Consider the following 18,655-nt stretch of genomic DNA (forward strand, 5'->3'; position numbering starts at 1 on the left):
TCATCAAAGTATATATATTTTGGGTTGTTTTCTAACGTCTGAGTAAAATCAATTTAAAAGACTATTTGTCCCCATCATATTTCTATGACTTATCTAAAATTCCCATTCTCATCAAAGTATATATATTTTGGGTTGTTTTCTAACGTCAGAGTAAAATCAATTTAAAAGACCATTTGTCCCCATCATATTTCTATGACTTATCTAAAATTCCCATTGTCATCAAAGTATATATATTTTGGGTTGTTTTCAATTTCAACTTACACATAGAAGCATGTGTATGGAATTTTATAAAATTATCTAGATATGTTTACAGTTGACAAATTCTGCAAGTTCAAATATATTGCAGCAAAAAATATCTATGCTCTACATTCAATAGTATATTCTAAAGAGAAAGAAAGAGTTCCAACAGCTTATTATAAAAGCTTTATTGTCTGTCTTCAAACATTGAGCTTGTTATACTTCCAACAGCTAAGGAGGTTGTAGAGTGATAGTTATTACCAGATGCAGTCAAGCTAGAGCTTGATGCTGTTCGCCGAAGTTCATCTTTGGTGTTTGGTGAGTGGTTACCAAGAAGTAGGGTGGTGGGGCTAGTTGCCTCCCCAGATATGGTGACTGGTGGCCCTTCCCGATGTTGGAGCAGAGAGTTGAGACTCGCAAGAGAAATATCCCAATCTTTGAAACCATTCAGGAGAAAAATAGCACAGATGATAGTAAAAAAACCAGCAAAAGTACCCAGGATATCTTGGGCACTCATTTTCCCCCACTCTCGAAACAAGATAGCCGAAGCAAGAATCACAAAGGAAGTAAAGAATACATAATAGATAGGAGTAACAACAGATGTGTTAAAGAGATCTAGAGCTTTATTCAGGTAATTCATCTGTACAGCTACACAAAAGATCACAGAGAAGACACAAATCCAGGTTACCCATTTTGTAAATTCATTTGTTCCTGCAAAAGTTTCACGAAGAGCAAGACCCAACCCCTTACAACCCATGACTGAAAGTGATCCAATTACAGAACAGATGATGATATGGACAATTACATTTGAACTGCCATACCTTGGGACACAGTAACAGATCATTGCAATACTAACTACCACCACAAATATTACATATATGATGAACCCTGAAATAAAAAACAAGTTTATTTGAAATTTTACTTTTCTCATATTCAATGAAAAACTAACAATAAAACACTACATAGAAAAATAACATTTAAAACAACACTACTTAAAATGTTGAATAAATAATCCTAAATTTTTTACACTTCTAATCTAATAAGAACTGAGTCAATTATATGTCTGTTACTTGAAGCCATCAATTATTAATTACATCGGTCAGAACTATTACAATGCTCATCAAGAAAATATACCAATCCAATTAGATTCGGTAGCAGTGAAATATATGATATAATTGCACGTTTAAATTATCTTTAGTTTACACACATATTAAAGAGGCAATTAAACTTCAAAATTCTAACCAAAACAAAATAAAATCTAACACTACTGAAAGGTACTTGTGTTCTAGAGCAGACTGGTAGTCGAGAATTACTGTTCTAGAGGTTTGTATGTTTTGAATTTCACGCAAACCTACTCTAGGAATATTGTTGTTGTTTGTTATTAAGCACAAAGCTACATAAAGGGCTATCTGTGCTCTGCCCACCACGGGTATCAAAACCCGATTTCTAACAGTACAAGTCCGTAGACATACCGCCGTGCCACTGGGGGCTACTTTAGGAATATCTGTAATCTGTTCTAGAGGACTGTGCATTAGATGTTTCTTCTCTAATTGAGAAAAATAAATTTTATATGGCAAGCGATAAATTTGTAGACAAAGCAACTGTTACATCCTCCTGTATAACCCCCCATACACACATGTCATAGTAAACCAACTCAATCTATAAGGCTTGTATTAGCTGGTAGAGAAAGAACAAATTATGAGAAATTTAAAAATAATAATATCATTACAGTTAGATATAAAATCCTAAATTGTATATCAGTTTACCTATGCTTTTGCAAAGTGCTATACTGGACCAACACATAAAATGATCAAAAATGTAACATTAAAACTGACTTAGCTATGCAACTGCAACCATATGCTTCCTTGCAATGCCAAAGTAAAATCAATGTGTAGTATGTTGAAAGTAAATCTGCACATTTAAAAAAAATAAGAGTGCTTAAATGTTTTTGCATGATGTTATTAGTAAATCAGTTTATATTTGTGTTTAATTACAAGTCTAATTATATGAAATTAAAGATACAAATCTGGTATGTGAAAAGCGATACAATAAAGCCAATATTTTCTACTGTAAGCATTTGATATGTGTTTCAACACAATGTTTCCAGTATAGTTACTGAAACTATTCAAAGAGCTATTGTGAATGTAAGAAATGATAAATAATTGAAGTACTGTAGAAATTTGAAGGACAGGTAAATACAGGTATAAAATAGAGAAGCTAACTAAATAATAATAACTCAAGCAATTTATGTAAATTTCAAAGTACATTCTTGCTGTCCCAAAAGCTTAACCTGTTTTAGTTGTCTCTGAATAACTTACATGGTTTAATTTCTAAGAGGTATAGATTAAATTTACAGTGAATATCAATTTGCAAAACTATCATTAAATTATTTTATTTAAAAATATGAAAATAAATTAGTAACAGCTTCATACTGCAGAGTAAAAGAATTCTGAAGAAACTAAGTACAGAGACTAATATTAATCCATTTAAACTTTTAAACTTAAACCTGGTGTCCCTGTCATTAACTTATTTGTGAATGCAACTAAACCTATTTTGTTTGGTTGTTGAGAAATGATCAGTTTATATAATTTCTTTGACTTCATTGTAATTAAACTAATATGTTATCCATACAAAATCATGAGAAACAATGATGCAAAGGATGTTGTAAGTTGTGTTTGCAGTCAATCCTAATAGTTCCACAAAACTTACTTAATCCCCGTATGGGAGGTAAAACTGCAAAATTCTCCAAATCCATTAGTAGAATATTGTTTTAAATTATCATTTACATGTTTGTGTCAACCAGTATGTAAATGCGTGCAGCCCATTAAAAAACTCTCAATCCTCCAATATGATAAGAAAGTTCAAGAATATATATGTAGAAACTTATTTTGTCCTTACATGTCCATGGATTTAGTTTTTAGAACCCTACCCAGTTCCGCTTACCATCATATGGAAGCTACAATTTCCAAAATCTCAATTTAGATTATTGTTTTGAATGATTTCAATTTTCAAGCAAGTCAGCTTAGTAAACCTGAAGACCTCCAAAATTTGCATTTTTGAGGCTCTACCATGATTCTTTCACAAAAATGATTTTATTCATTTAAATCTGTTGGAGTTTAAAAATTAAGTAAGTGTAAACGAAAGTAAGAATTACTAATTAGATGACTGCTCAAGAATTACACTACATTATGCTGTCATCCAAATTATGTCTGACTACTTCATCATAAAAATTGCAATCTACATACAAATACCTTGTTTCAATTATTCATAATTTACTTAAACTATTATCTCTGAGCAATTACCTGCATTTGATTTATCAAAATGCTTATGTTTGAGTAATATATCACAATACTGGTTTAAGTGTAATAGTTATATATAAACATCTATGGTTGATTGATTCGTAACGATCTGGCTAAACAAATAGCATCTCTATAAGAACAGCTATAGATGAGTTACTCATCATAGTACCAATGAAACTGTAACCTCTGTACGGATACCTATATTTAACAAGATAAATAAAAAATTGGGAATTTAAAAATCTGCAAATAGGGATCATAAAACAATTAAGGAAAAAAAAGGCTTGAGATACTGTAGACATTATTTACTCAAACTACAAACCCCTATTTTGGCTCCATGTTTTTACATAGAATTACATTTGGTGGAGTCAAAATAGGAATTTGTAGTTTGAGTAAGTAATGTCTACAGTATCTCCAGCCTTTTTTTCCTTACTTTTTTTATGATCCTTATTTGTAAGTTTTTAAATTCCCAATTTATTATTTATCTTTTCTGGCTTTTTTATGCTCAACTTTGGGCAAAGGATTACTTAGTTATTGACTATTTGATCTCATTAGTTCAAAATGTTAAATGTTAAGCTGGAGCTGGAGATTGTCATGAATATTTATTTGAGAATATAGTGAGCATTTATAGTTTCTGTATAACCAAATTCTCTATATATAATGCATAGCAATGGGCAAATATAGACATATACTACAACGACAACTACTAAGTGCTTATAAAATTTTACCAGTAGAAAATCAGCCTTTTCAAATAAAACATATTAATCTAAAAAGTCACTTCAAATAAACTTTTGCGTCTTTTAAAGTAATTATTCTTACAAATGTCTGTAACAAAATTTAATATTATGTGTATTGATTTTTTCTTTTTTACTTCTTCTCTTCATACATAATATAGGGGGTTGGCTCCCTAAAGCTACCAATTGTATAGTGTACAAAGAATAGAGTATCTACACGTTACAGTCATCTAATGTTCATCTAATATTGGCTGGTAATTCCTGTTTCACTCTGCACTTAAGCTTTTTAAAAGAACACCAGATATTTGTAAGAACACTAACTTCAACTGGTAATGATAACTACATTTACATTATAATTATGATGTTTTTAGCTTATATAAAATATAGAAGAAATAAGTCAACTTTTCAATACCCTTAAATCCTTTGCAGTACCTTATTTACTATTTTACAAAAGGTTTGGGTGCAATACACCAAGTCATTTTTGTTGTAGAGTGGTAAAAGAACAATAATAAGAATTACAAATGAGCTATTTTGAGTGAATTTTCTTTTCCTTATAAGTCTAACATGTGTGCTTTTCTGTACAATTTTATGTGTGTACAGCCTTAGCAATCAATAGTAAAGGTTTTAAAGTGTTGTTTAAATTGAATCTTTAATGTTTAAAGGTGCTTTTTTGCACAAATTTTCTATTTAGATTTTGTGCAATTCCTTGCAATCCCTATCATGAACCACTATTGTGGTTCATGATACTTCATCATAAAGCTGGTTGAAACAATAGTCTATGAGAATAGCAATATTTGACTAATTCATTAAAATGTCAATTAAACTGTTGTTTCTGCATGAGTAGCTGTGTTTAGTTAATTCAGTATAATTCCAGTTATAATATAAACTCTTTATAAATAGCTCTACTATAGATTTTTGGGTCAAAAATGTAATACTATATTTACCTGGCTGCAGCAACATATCTCCAAGTTGTTCTATAAATAGCTCTACTATAGATTTTTGGGTCAAAAATGTAATGCTATATTTACCTGGCTGCAGCAACATATCTCCAAGTTGTTCTATAAATAGCTCTACTATAGATTTTTGGGTCAAAAATGTAATGCTATATTTACCCGGCTGCAGCAACATATCTCCAAGTTCTTCTATACTGGACACACTACCTTCCTTGGGAGCATGCAAGATCACAACTGTGGACCCAAGGATACACAGTAAACAGCCAACTTTACCAAGGAGATTAAGTCTCTCTCCCAAAAGTCTTGAAGAAAGGACTGCACTATGAAAGAAAGCCAAAGCTACTGTTAAGAAGTATACTGATGCTCAACAACATTAAATTTCATTATCCCACAAAAAAAACTACTTACCAATATTTTGATAAACAAAACAGCAAACAAAGTGAATTTTTACTAATCTTTCCACTTTTGCTATGCACCTATACAGTCTTTCTCAATACATGTAGAAATCATTACATTTCTGTCACAGAGAATTACATACTTCAATATCACTAATTATTACTGAAATAAAAGTACGAAAACAATTTATACAGACACGTATGGATGAGTAAAAATTAAATCCATCCATGATTTTGTAAGGCTCTTTAACTCATGTAAGGCATTGGTGGCATCCCATTCAATAAGCTAATCAATCAACTCATTTGAAAAAAAAAACTGTTTCCACTCTGGAGTCCAGCCTTGTCTTTGTTCAAATCTTATTAAACTTGTGTCCTCTCATCCCATTATCTTTGGAATACAGCATAAATAAATCAGAGGCCTTTAACCTAGTGATAACCTGATTACATTTGTGAACTTCAACAGGATCACCCCTTACCCTTCTTTTCTCAAGAGAAAATAAGTTAGGAGATCTTCACCTATCCTCATAAGATAGCTTTTCCATCCCTACCATCATCCTAGTAGCCCTCTTCTCACTCTTTTCATTAAGTCAATATCCTTTCTTAAATAACTGTACACAACATTCCAAGTGAAGTCAACTAATGGTTTGCATAGAGATAATTACTTCTTTTGAATTATAATCGATTTCTGTAAACACGTCTTAAAATTACATTAGCCATTCTACTAGCATTAGAGCAGTATTTTGATGGTTTGAGTGATTTGCATACTACTTTGTAAATATTATTTTCATAATACTGAGCAGGTTCCCATATACATAAAAAATGTGTATTTTTTTTACTTAAATAATAGTATCTAATTAAGTTAAACTAGTTTTAAAATCTTTTAATTAGCTAAACATAGCACATATTTAACTAAATAGTCTTTCCAAATACTGGTATACAAGTTTTTGACAATAACCTATAAATTTCACAATATTGTTTTTCTAGAATTAAATAGTTTGCTACTTGAGATATACCAATTTTTAATTGTTAATTTGTTTTACAGTCCAATAGGCAAAGTAAAATACGAATTTGGCAGCCATAGCTCATAACCACTGGCATCTAGAAAAGCCAATGAACCCTCCTAACTGTTTTAGTTGTGAAAATTCTGCTGAGTGAAAAACATAATTTCACATACAATTACACTTGGAAATTTGTAATAAAATTTTTTACACAATTTAGTTAGTCTTTAAAACAAGCCTTATTCCTGATCTACCAAATTAATATTACCTGACCAAAACACTCAAGACACCAAGTGGAGTCACCAGAGTTGCTGGCGCAAAGGCATAAGCAGCGAAATTGGCACCTTCTCCAATTGCCACTGGAAAAATAAAATTGTGAAAATAAATGTAAATTATCATGATTTATAATAAAAAAAACTACAGCTACATAGTAACCTTTAAAAGCTGAGGAGTTTTTTAGAACAATGATACCCATGAGAAGGCTCTTGCAGCCTTCAATCCTTTTGAAATATATAATATAAATATATTAATGCATAACTTATTATCAATTATTATTTCTGAAAATGTGTGCAAACATCTACTTCACATGCACAATTGATACTCAAAGAAATACACATTTTGAAGAAAGAAAATTTGTATTTCAAAATTATAGACAAACATACCTGGGCAAAACATGCTAAAATGGTTAAAAAACAAATAACTAAAAGTCCAATTCATATACCCTGCAGCAAAAAATAAAAGAGTAACAAAAAGATAAGCAGGAGACGTCAGAAATCCTACTTTTAAGGGATAATGAATAAATGATATTTTGGATTTTTAACTTTAAGCTGTTAAAGTTTATGTGTAGATTATGTAATATGTTATTACATGAGCTACAGTATAAAACATGAAACTAAAAGCTATATAAATTCCTAACCGGCTGTATTTTCATAAATAAGGAGAATCTTTATCATCCATGTACTTACTTAATAACTTCTTAGTTTTAATTCCAGTTTATTTAAACACAACCCTTTCACTGCTGCATTTCAAGTTCAATATAACTGAAACTTTTTGTCACTCAGCACTATTAAGTGTTATTTAGTCTTCAAACATATTTAAAAAAAGACATTTCTCTGTATTTGTATTCAAACTCAAACTTCTCAAGTACAAATATGCTGTAGGTAGATGCACATTGACTTTTATCATGAAAAAACAAACTACACTTTTATTCAAGTATAATTTCTTTTTCATTTAGTTTCAAAGAAGTCTGATGAAAAAAAATTCTAGCTCAATAACAAGTTAAAGAATATATTAATTCAGAAGATAGAAAATTCTGGACAGGATATTTTGCCCAAGGCAACTAAAATCCACAGTAATGTTGGGAGTGTTTTGTCTTTGAACTATACTTGTTATTTAGTTCTAATATTAGTTGGCATTTTATTATCCAGAGAAAAATGTAAATATACTGTAATTATCACAATACTCATTCAGAATAAACATTAGTTCAGCATTGTATACATATGTGTGGATTGTTTTGTATTGTCACCTGGCAACAAGTGGTGTTTAGCTGTTCTATTTTAGCAGGGGTAAAATATTATTTTTACTAAAAACCTTTGGTCCCTGTTGAATGTTGACAACAATCTTACTTTCTAATACTCAATGCAAGATGTACTTTAAGCAAATAAGTCTGAATTCTGACCAATCACAAAATTAGGAGGAAAAACGAAGGGTCAGTATGACATCATTCATTGCTCAGCTGGAAATAAAGGCTGGAAAAGGCAACTAATGTGAACAAATGTTATCCAGTCATCCTTCAATATTTGTTAGGTGTCCCTTCCTGAGGATAAATTATGAAAAACCAAAGTGGTAGCAGTAATTTTTTTCACTCACAAACATGAAGAAAACATATAACATGAGAGTAAAAATTAGTATTTATGGACAAGTTTTCTCAGTAAAACATAGCAATTTATGCTCTCAGATAATTATCTTAAATTTTACCAGTTCATTTTAGATAATGAAAGTGAGTAACATGTAACTTGCCAATCACAAACCTATTTTAAAAACAGTTATATGAATAACAGATATTTTTATAGTCCCATTATGTGTTCCCCTTTCTTTTATCTGAGGCACTTGACACTCCAACTCATACACACAAAAATACATATTACAGCAAAAATAAAAAAATACAACATGCCACACTAGCACTAACTATTAAAATCAGACATGCGTGTAAGTATACAGTAATGTAAATGATATGTCAGGTACTGCTTACATATTAGTGAGAAGGATGTGACAATTTCTTCAAGCAGAGCAGTTTCATCTAGGCTAGATAAATGCTTTACAACACCAGATGGAAAAGGAGTTCAGTCACTAATATGCACACTAAAAAAGCACCAGTCAGATATACAGTGCTATCTAAAAGTTCTAACATGCCAGGAGGTGCCAGTAGTAAGTTGTGCTTTACTTTAAAAAGGCAGGTGAAGACATGTGTGATCATTTTTTTCTTTCGTGAACCTTTTCACATCCCCCTTGCTAATATTCTGCATCCCTAACCCCCATCCTGGAGGTAGAACCCCATAGTGAGAGAGCCACTGTGTTACATAAATGTGACATAGTTACATTTCAAAACAAGTTCTATAAAATTATCATTGTGATACCTAATCATCAAAATTTGTCCCTTAGAAATGACAGTGATTTAACAATTATTTTAAGTTAAACCAATATAAGGCCTTTGTTGAAACCTATATACCTTATGGATGAAATAAGTAGAAATTTTTTATGTTATTGTATTTTAGTATATTAAAATAAAAGTAACATGCCAAACTGGGCAATTATCAGGGCTAATAATTTTTTTGGGTTTTTGAAAGTTATTCACTCACTTGAAAGAAATCCAGCCCACCACAACCATTCTTTCAGATAACCATACCCCCCGAAACCTGAAAAAAATATGCATGTTTTTAAAAATTTTGTATTATATATTAAAACAGTGCAATATTAATACCTAATTAAAAATATCAGCATAAATGTCTGGAAAAAAATTAATAATAAAATATTTAATAATGTTCTAACATTTAAAATATAATCAAGTGTTCTCTACCACAATCCTACACACAATATGTGTATTATCAACACTGATATATATAAAAAAACGAGCTGGGCATTTAATGGGCTTTGCTAATGGATTACATTCATGTGATCAATTATTCTCACATGAGACTTGGATAATTTGAATAATTGAAAAAATAAATAATTAGAAACATTAATTTTGGTTAGTTGGCTATTCTAATAAGTCATACCACTAATCATTTAAGCTAAACATTCTTGGATTAAGAGAAAATAATAATGAGCAATTATAATGGCAATATTTTGATCATTCAGATAGTTGGAATAATTAAAAAATAATAATCAGGAACCATTATTTTGATTGATCGATTATTTTACTGACTTTAATCGATGTAATCAATGCTCAAATGTAATTGATTAATCTAGTTAATTACCGAACTCTATACATGCCAAACATTATACATGCTGGTGTTTATTAGATCAATCCTATGCACACTGCATGCTAGAAACATACGTGTTCATCATCCTTTATAATTAAACCCTATAAACAAATATATTTTCCACAGGATCCTAAATGAACAACACTACAAATATTACTATTCTGTACTAGAGCATGTCAGATACTACATGAACAGTTAAAGCAGTAATTATTGTGATACTTCAAATTCATAAACATATGTGTCAAGAGTGAAAATATATTTGTCACCTACGTATATCATCAGTAAAAGCACTGTAAATCTGAGTGAATTCAGACAAGAAGCACCAAGAAATTACAAAAGTTGTAATTTTTCATGCAATAAACAATTCTTGTAAGATTTTTGTGACTTGGATTTTTCTTTTCAGGTCTAGTCTTATGAATAATATGAAAATAGCAGCTTAGCAACACCCTTCTCTGTTTGATAAATTTTATAAAAGTAAAATAATTTTTCAATTTGAAATTGGACCCAAAATGGTTAATGCTTACTTCAATAACCTTCAGGACAATAGAACAGGACAACATACCTCCTGGCACTATGATGATTCATGAACAAACTAATGTCACAGATTCCCAGAACAAAAGAATGTGATTAATTATACTTGTCATAAGACATTAATATTATTTCTGTTATATTTTTAATATTACATTCTTTATCTACTTCATACCATAACACTTGTTGTTGTAACAAATGTCTCATAAATAATGTTATGACCACTACTACGTTTGTTTTATTGTATCACAGCCACCTGATGAGCTTTTGATTGAGTGAAAGGCATCGTCAGCAAAGGATATGGTGAACATATTGTGGTTGAAATACTATCACTATACACTTTTATAATTCTTGAACATCCCCAAGGGTGTAAATAAGAAATGTAATGTTAAAAATATAATAGGTCTAATATTAATGTTTTATGATGATTATGATTAATTATAATTATGCTTTGCCAGCTTGGAAAAAGGCATTCATACCATAACAATTATTGTTGTAACAAATGGCTTATATGTGATGTGTCCCAGCCAGCCCAATGAGCTTTGGACTGAGTGAAAAGCTTAATGAGCAATAGATCTGGCAAACATACTGTGGTTAAAATAATAATATTATATAATCTTTTAACTTTTTGAAAATCCTTAAGCTGAGAAGCAAGATTTCTCAGTTCAATGTGGACCCTCAGCAATGAAACTTCTAAAAGTGGACAGTTGTTTATCTGTTCAAATACTGACATCTTCAATCACTGATGGTTATCAATCACTTATAAAGATCTCTGAAAGGTAGGTTCTACATTTTTTTTAAGAAGGCACAAGGTATCCAATTTTGCCTCATAAAAACTGTTTCAATAACTCTTGCTAATTCCTTGTAAATCCACCCCACGACTTAATTCCACTGTAATTATCTCAAATTATAATATCCTGAAATGGATAAAACTTTAACATTTTTTGTTGGAACCCATAGAATATCTGTACAAGACATTGTAATAAATGGATGAAAAATAAAATTTATGGACAATAAAAAACATTCACAAATCTTCTGAATGCACCTCATTTTATGGTAATGATATCTAGTAATAAAATTCAAATGAACTTGTACTAAATGTCAAGATATAATAAGTTAATTTTTACCTATAAGAAAATACTTAATTAAATAATATCTTAAACTTACCTGCTCGAGTCTGTCCCATTCGACTAATTTTGATAAGTCCTTTCTTCTTTATAATAAAACTAGATCCAATAAATACACTAGAACTGATTGCCAGTGAAAGTCCAATGTAGAAGCCCTGTCTAACTTTAGAATCATTAAGATTAAACTGAGCTCCAACATCATCATTTGCCTCTCGAGTAACTCGAGAATGCTTTGTAAAGGAATCAGACTTAGTTTTATTGGCAATGGTCATCCACATTAAGCTTGTGAAGTTGTTCTCCATCAGTCTAAAAAATAAAAGTTTATGAAAGTTCTACATTTTAAATAGTGGAGTGTTTTGAATCATAGGATGAAGACAGAAAATATTTGATAATAAAGAAAGAGCAACAAGAAACTGTTTTAGTAATGGCAAAGATGGAAGGCTTATGACATAGGACTTCTCTTAAAGAAAATCTACTAAATGTACTTTTCATGGATCACTGACAAGTAGGTTTGGCTATATGACTGACATTAAAAAAAAAGTGCATGTCTCTGAAAGCTTACTTATGCTGTTTGTCACATAGTTGGTTGCTATACATATACCTTTAGCATATTTATCATCTAAAAGGATACAAGACTGCATAACAACCACTGTAAAAATTTCATATCTATGGCTTCATAACTGTTTTCCCATTGTAAAGATAACTCTTGACCCAACATGTACCAACAATGTAAATGTATACATAAAAAATATGGAAGTAAAAGATTTGTTTGGTTTGCCTTATCATAAACTGGCTGGAATGAAATGTTTCTGAGTTATTTTAGGTTTTGGGAACTTACCCATGATGGACATACAGGTATTTATTATGACAAAATATGTTCTTAATTTATTTTTCCTTATCCTGATGCTTAATATTCTACTGAATATGAAAAACAGACATGTTCCACATATTTTTCACTATCTTTTTTGCAGCTTTAAAACACACATTTTTTGTATATTAATATAGAAAGTACAGGGTTCTTGTTAACTTGGGACCTCAAATATTTTATGCACAAAATAATGCATGAAAACTAGGACTCACATGCATGAAAAATGTAAAAAATGCATTAATTTTAGTGTTCTAATACTGTTATATACTTTTAAACCGGTTGCTGGTATTAAACACATTTTGAGGCAGGTGTTAGGTACATGTGTACATTACAAATTGGCTTCACTAATGTAGACAATAGCAGAGCTCATGAATGTCAAGTGGTTTTCTGTCTGTGCAGCAGAGATCTCAGTCAACAAAACTATCAATTAAATGAGAGTGCTATGTGAATTGATTTGTATATTTGTGTTGAGAAGATGATCTGTTAATTAATTACATCAGATTAGTCCAGCCTTCATAACTACAGAGTTTACAATCAAAAGAAACATGACTAAAATTGTATTATCAAGCAGCTCGTTTGTAAGGCAGTTGATAATTAATCATGAGCTATTGCTTGTTGTACCCTTGAAGAAGAATTGTAACTGACAATCAGTCTGATTGTTAGACTAAAGGAGATCTACTTTAACCACTTACTCAATGCCTACAGAAATAAGCTCTCAGGGAAGTTACAATCAGGGTTAACTCTGATGATGCAGAACCAAAAATTGTAGATGAAGACACATTTAAGTACTCAATATTTGTTGTATACCAAGATACATATATACTCATTGGTGCTTATGACCTCTCTTTAGCCTCTACAACAGCATTTTAAATTCTATTACAAATGGGGAGGTGGATGTAATCCATCATGAGCTGGTGATCAGGCAGCACATATGTGAATCAGAGCAGTCAGTACAATCTACAAAAACAAGATGGTGAAATTATAGCAGACATTCTACTGCAAAATTAGCAATCTAATTATACTACTCAGACTTGCAATTGGTACTTAATATGAGCAATAAAACAAACAATAATTTGATTAGTTTATACTAGCACTGACTTTAAATCAACAAATGTACTCAAGGATGTTGGTTTGAAATTAAAGTTAATGATTTTATAGAGAAGTCAATGGTGGTAGTACAGAGTTAATTTCTTAGTAATTTCCCTAAAGTTATTCTTTTTGATGTGTGTAGTCAATGTAACTTTAGGTCTCCACATTATATATATATATATATATATAAACTAATAACTTAATTGAGTTAAAGAAAAGTAAGTTAACGCAAGGAAAACCTACCTGAAAGTAATTTATTTTTCCAAATTCATATAAGGAACTTATAGTTTACTTTGAGTTTTTGTAATGACAAAGCTAGGGGCATTAGGAAGATCAAAACAAAGAGTACATGCATGAGTACATGGTACAAGCTTAATCTAACAGGTTGTATTGTGTCTTTCTTGATGCAAAAGTGTATTAGATGTAAAAGTTATGCCAAATGAAACAACATTAAGCTGATGGTTAATGTACAACTACTGGCTAGATATATTATATGGACAGTTGTTAAACCTTGTCTAGTTTATTTAGTTTACAGAAATCCAGATATGTTAACTGATATGCTGATACCACTAGAATGTTACATGTACACAATGAAGGAGCTTAAAAAAAAAATATGGATAAGAAAGTAGGATCATGTGATTTATCATTTGGAAGATTTTGATAAACCAGTCCGATGCTTCTATATAAGAAAGTATTTTGAGTTATTTTTTATAAAATTACTTCTTCCTTCAAATAAGCAATCTGCTTTAGAGCACAATTGTAAAAGCTTTAAAAATACTTGAAGTATATATTGCCATTTCACTGCTTACGACAAGTTTATAGCCACTTTGATACATGTTTGCTGAAAGATAATGGGGTCAAATATTACAGAGTTATAAAATTATGTTATTCATAATGCATACAAATGAAAGGGGAAAATGACAGCAAGCTGTTTAGCCCACAAAGTATATGGTCAACACACACCAAATCACCTAAAATATTTAACAAATTAGTTATAATAATAAATGTTTCTACCTACAACTAAGAAAAAGCAAGGTGAAAGAAGGAAATTTAGCCAATAAAGGTTTCTAATTACACACACACACACACACACACACAAGCTAACACACATATTAAGCATAGACCTTTATAATATATCAATATAACTGTCCAAACCAATTTTGAAAATTAAAATTATAAGTAAATGTATTTGTCAATCTACAGCTGGGCAACTAACGAAATTAGTCACTGGGCTCGTTACTATATTACTGTACATTCAACTAATTGATTATTCTATGAAGATGGCTTAAATAACCAAAAAACAACTTATAATGGTACAACTTGGGTTTCAATACCTGTGGTGAGCAAACCAATAACAGTCCTTTATGAAACTTTGTGCTTACAAACAAACATAATGGCAATACTTCAATTACTTGAATAGATAGAACAGTCAAAAATAATAACAATTGGAAATCGTAATTTGATTATTTTTGTGAATTGTTACACTAAGTGATTAAAATGAACAAACTGAAATTAATTGAAAATAATAATAATAAAAATCATAAGGGCAATATGTTGACTATTGGATAGTTGAAATAATATGAAACAGCAATAATCGGAAACACTAATTATGATAAGTTGTTTATTTTCATAATCATTTTGGGCTTAATTTTGATTACTGAATAGCTGGAGTAATCTAAAACCATTGGAAATACTAGAATATCATTTTTGTGACATTAATCAATTTAATCATAATTTCAATTAATCACTTATTTTATGTGACACTAATCAATGCTCATATTTTTCTCACTTACCTAGATTAGGTGAATGATAAAACAGATAAACAAAATTCAAAGTTCAAAATCCAGGTTACTAATTATTTATTACAAGTACAGCTCCAAAGGCACATCCACATTATGGTACTGGTTAGCATCAGCTAAAGTAAAGGAAAATTGTTTTGAACAAACATATGCACACAATGGTGTCATCAAAAATTGAAAACCTTATGTCCCTGAACAACTGTTAACAGTTCTTCCAGTGATTCTCAGCAAGGTTTTTTAATGTTAATCTTACATGCAAGTCTTAATTTCAAAATTGTACATCACTTTTTGTGATTACTCCACATAATATACGATAATGACGAAAAAAGTTTCTTAAAAAACAAAGAAATAAATGAAGCAAGATACTGTAACATAACTATAGGACATTTACAAGTTTGATGGTAGTCCAGTAATTAGACCGTGATATACCATTGGAATCACAAGTTTTGGCATAACTATTGTGTAAGTAATATTCTTCTTAAGACAATTTTGATTTCAATGAAAATTTTTATTCAGTTGATATTTTGTGTTACTGATACAATAATAATCTGCCTAGGTAAGATTTACTAATAATAATGAAAAGCATATACCCATATATGGTTTCAATAATAACACAGTCTAATGGTCATCACAACTTCAAAACTTACAAGACAAGCTGAAACACAATATGATGAGACTCAAGTGCATTACATATTTCCAACTCCTAATTAATTTTTAATATTATGAAATGTTTAAGTTCAGTATTGTCATGGAGTTAGTATATGAATTAAAATCCTTTTCCACAGTCATAAACAACTTTTGTATTATGTTACAATAGAATGAAAGAGAACTTATAGATTTTCTTTCCTCATAAATGCAAGTGCTCATACTATTACTATATAGTGTTTAAGAATTTTCACGTTTGGTTTTTATCCCTATGGTTAACAAAGACGAATGACGTACTTTGTAATTCTAAACTTAGGCTTTACACCGTATAACAATAACATTGGGCAAGAACGTCGCTGCTCAGAAAATGTGCTGCTGTGAATATATTATTTAAATTAAAAATTATTTTAATTGGACTTGCACAGAATAGTCAAAAGTACGTTTCCTTTTCAATTAAAAGCCTTAATACTCAGTAGCTGTCACATTTCATAAAATTCAAATATAATATACTCACACTAAATCACAGTAGTTTAGATAAGTTTAACTGTTAGTGTTAGTTTTAACGCAATTTATAATATCGATATACAAGTCTTAACACTCTTGATCAGATGATGTTTGTTCTATTGACAACTCATAAGCTCGTGATCCTCGATTATTTTGAAGTAAAAAAGCAATACACATATTTCATAAAAACTGACTTTAAATCAAAAATATAACGCCAGACACGGAAAACCAATATTACTTTTCTTCGTATTTAAAGTTCTTGAGCGAACATAGACGGAACCAAAAAAAAAAATCAATACACGATATTTCAACAGATCCTGCCGTTACTAATATATTAACATGCCACAAGTGGTACACACGTATGTAGCGTCATCTATGGAGTTTTATAAGAATGTGTACTTTATAAATATTTTTTTTTGAAAACAGCAAATTGAATGATATTTTTCTTATCAGAAGATGTAAACATTTGAAAACACTATACTATGTTCCCTCAAATTATGGAGAATTTGTTATAGCTTTATAACATTTATTTATATCATTAATATTTATTGATAAATTTCAGGAACAGTTTGTGTTATGGACTATATATATATTGGGTTTGTTTGTTTTCAGATATTCGCGCAAAGCTACAAGAGGGCTATATGCGCTAGCTGTCTCTAATTTAGCAGTGTAATACTAGAGAGAAAGCAGCTAATCAACAAATAGTTACCGTCACATTTTAATGCCCCCACGGTTGAAAAGGCGAGCATGTTTGGTGGGACATGGACTTGAACCTGCGACCCGCAGATTACGAGTCGAGTACCCTAACCACCTGGCCATGCCGAGCCGCGCAGAGCTGTTCATAGACTTTATGCGCTAGCCGTCCCCAATTGCAAAGTGATAGGAGAGAGGGAATGCAGCTAGTCAACAGCAGCCTTCGCCAACTCCTGGGTTACTCTTGTCTGACCCAACAGTGGGATTTGATCGTCACCCGTATAACGCCCCCACGCCCTCAAAGTGCAGTCCCCAATTTTTTTGTGGTAACGGGACGCGAACATTGGACTACATTTCCATAGTCCGAAACGCTAACTACTGAGATGTGCTCTGTCCCTGCTGATAGGTCACAGATTAGTTTCTGGACCTACATCGCTAAAATCCAAGGTTCGATTCCTTGCGATAGACATATCGTAGATATCGCACTGTGTAGCTTTTCACTAAAAACAAGAAACAAACAAAAATGAGCTTTTTGTTCTCAACATATAATAAATTTATAAATATTTATAAGGCTTAACTGTTGCATTAAGAAAACAACAACATTCATTTAATAACATCAACAATTGCTATAACAGTCATTCAGAAGATGCATCAACAATTGCCGTGATTCTGGAATACAGTCGTTGCTCATAATGTTTTTTATTATTGCTGACATATCCACGACTCATTGAGTAGTAGATCTTCAGGTCCATAGATAGTTTACACTAGACCTCCTATTACTATTGCTACAGTTCACAAGAGTCATAGAAACATATAGCAAAATTCAGGATTGTAAATTTAAAGTCAACTCAATCTGCGATAAGTTAGAAGTTCAGCAAACAGTATAAGATTAAATATCGCTACCAATCAGGTTATTACTCAACCTTTTCTACGAAGAAGTATCATTACAGGATGTATCATACCTGCCATATTTCCCAGCATTAGCGGTGAATGTATTCACCACTGAACTGTAAAAATATATTTGTTCTCAGTCTAGCTAACGTCTAGAAATATAACTTCAAAAGCACTTTGAATATTTTAGCAAAACCTCTGAATGTGCTGGACTCTGGCAATGAGCTTATCAGTCAGCCAGTACAGCCATATTACATATTAAGTGAATTCTTCCACCATTAATTCGTTACCTAAAAGACAGAATAAAGGTTCCAAAGGGAATGGGGAAGGGGAATTGTAAGCCAATATCTTATACTGATGATAGAAATTAACTCAATTGCTTTACAAACAGTGACCAGTGCTTCTAATCTCGGAGG

General features: G+C 31.0%; 1 protein-coding gene across 2 annotated transcripts; it reads right to left on the bottom strand.

The window, feature by feature from the left end:
• Positions 1 to 92: 92 nt before the first annotated feature.
• Positions 93 to 16,970, bottom strand: LOC106463395 (magnesium transporter NIPA2-like). 2 transcript variants are annotated; one of them, XM_013923417.2, is made up of 7 exons: positions 16,666 to 16,970; positions 15,501 to 15,622; positions 11,791 to 12,056; positions 9,472 to 9,528; positions 6,882 to 6,972; positions 5,380 to 5,540; positions 93 to 1,125 (listed from the first exon to the last, which is right to left on the bottom strand). In XM_013923417.2, exons 3-7 carry the CDS (start codon positions 12,050 to 12,052, stop codon positions 425 to 427), a joined length of 1,272 nt encoding a protein of 423 aa, XP_013778871.1. In that variant the 5' UTR covers positions 12,053 to 12,056; positions 15,501 to 15,622; positions 16,666 to 16,970; the 3' UTR covers positions 93 to 424. The 2 variants fall into 2 exon arrangements, with proteins under 2 accessions (XP_013778871.1, XP_022246582.1); XM_022390874.1 differs by lacking the exon at positions 9,472 to 9,528.
• Between the last annotated feature and the right edge of the window lie 1,685 nt (positions 16,971 to 18,655).

The sequence above is a fragment of the Limulus polyphemus genome, unplaced genomic scaffold (assembly GCF_000517525.1).
Source record: "Limulus polyphemus unplaced genomic scaffold, Limulus_polyphemus-2.1.2 Scaffold1396, whole genome shotgun sequence".
Lineage (NCBI taxonomy): Eukaryota > Metazoa > Arthropoda > Merostomata > Xiphosura > Limulidae > Limulus > Limulus polyphemus.

Coding starts and splice junctions, on each gene's coding strand:
- LOC106463395 (XM_013923417.2), bottom strand. CDS start 12,052: ATGGAGAACAACTTCACAAGCTTAATGTGGATGACCATTGCCAATAAA. Junction 9,529..11,790: donor AATGGGACAGACTCGAGCAG/GTAAGTTTAAGA, acceptor TATTTTTTTCAG/GTTTCGGGGGGTATGGTTAT. Junction 5,541..6,881: donor GTCTTGAGTGTTTTGGTCAG/GTAATATTAATT, acceptor TTTCTTTCATAG/TGCAGTCCTTTCTTCAAGAC.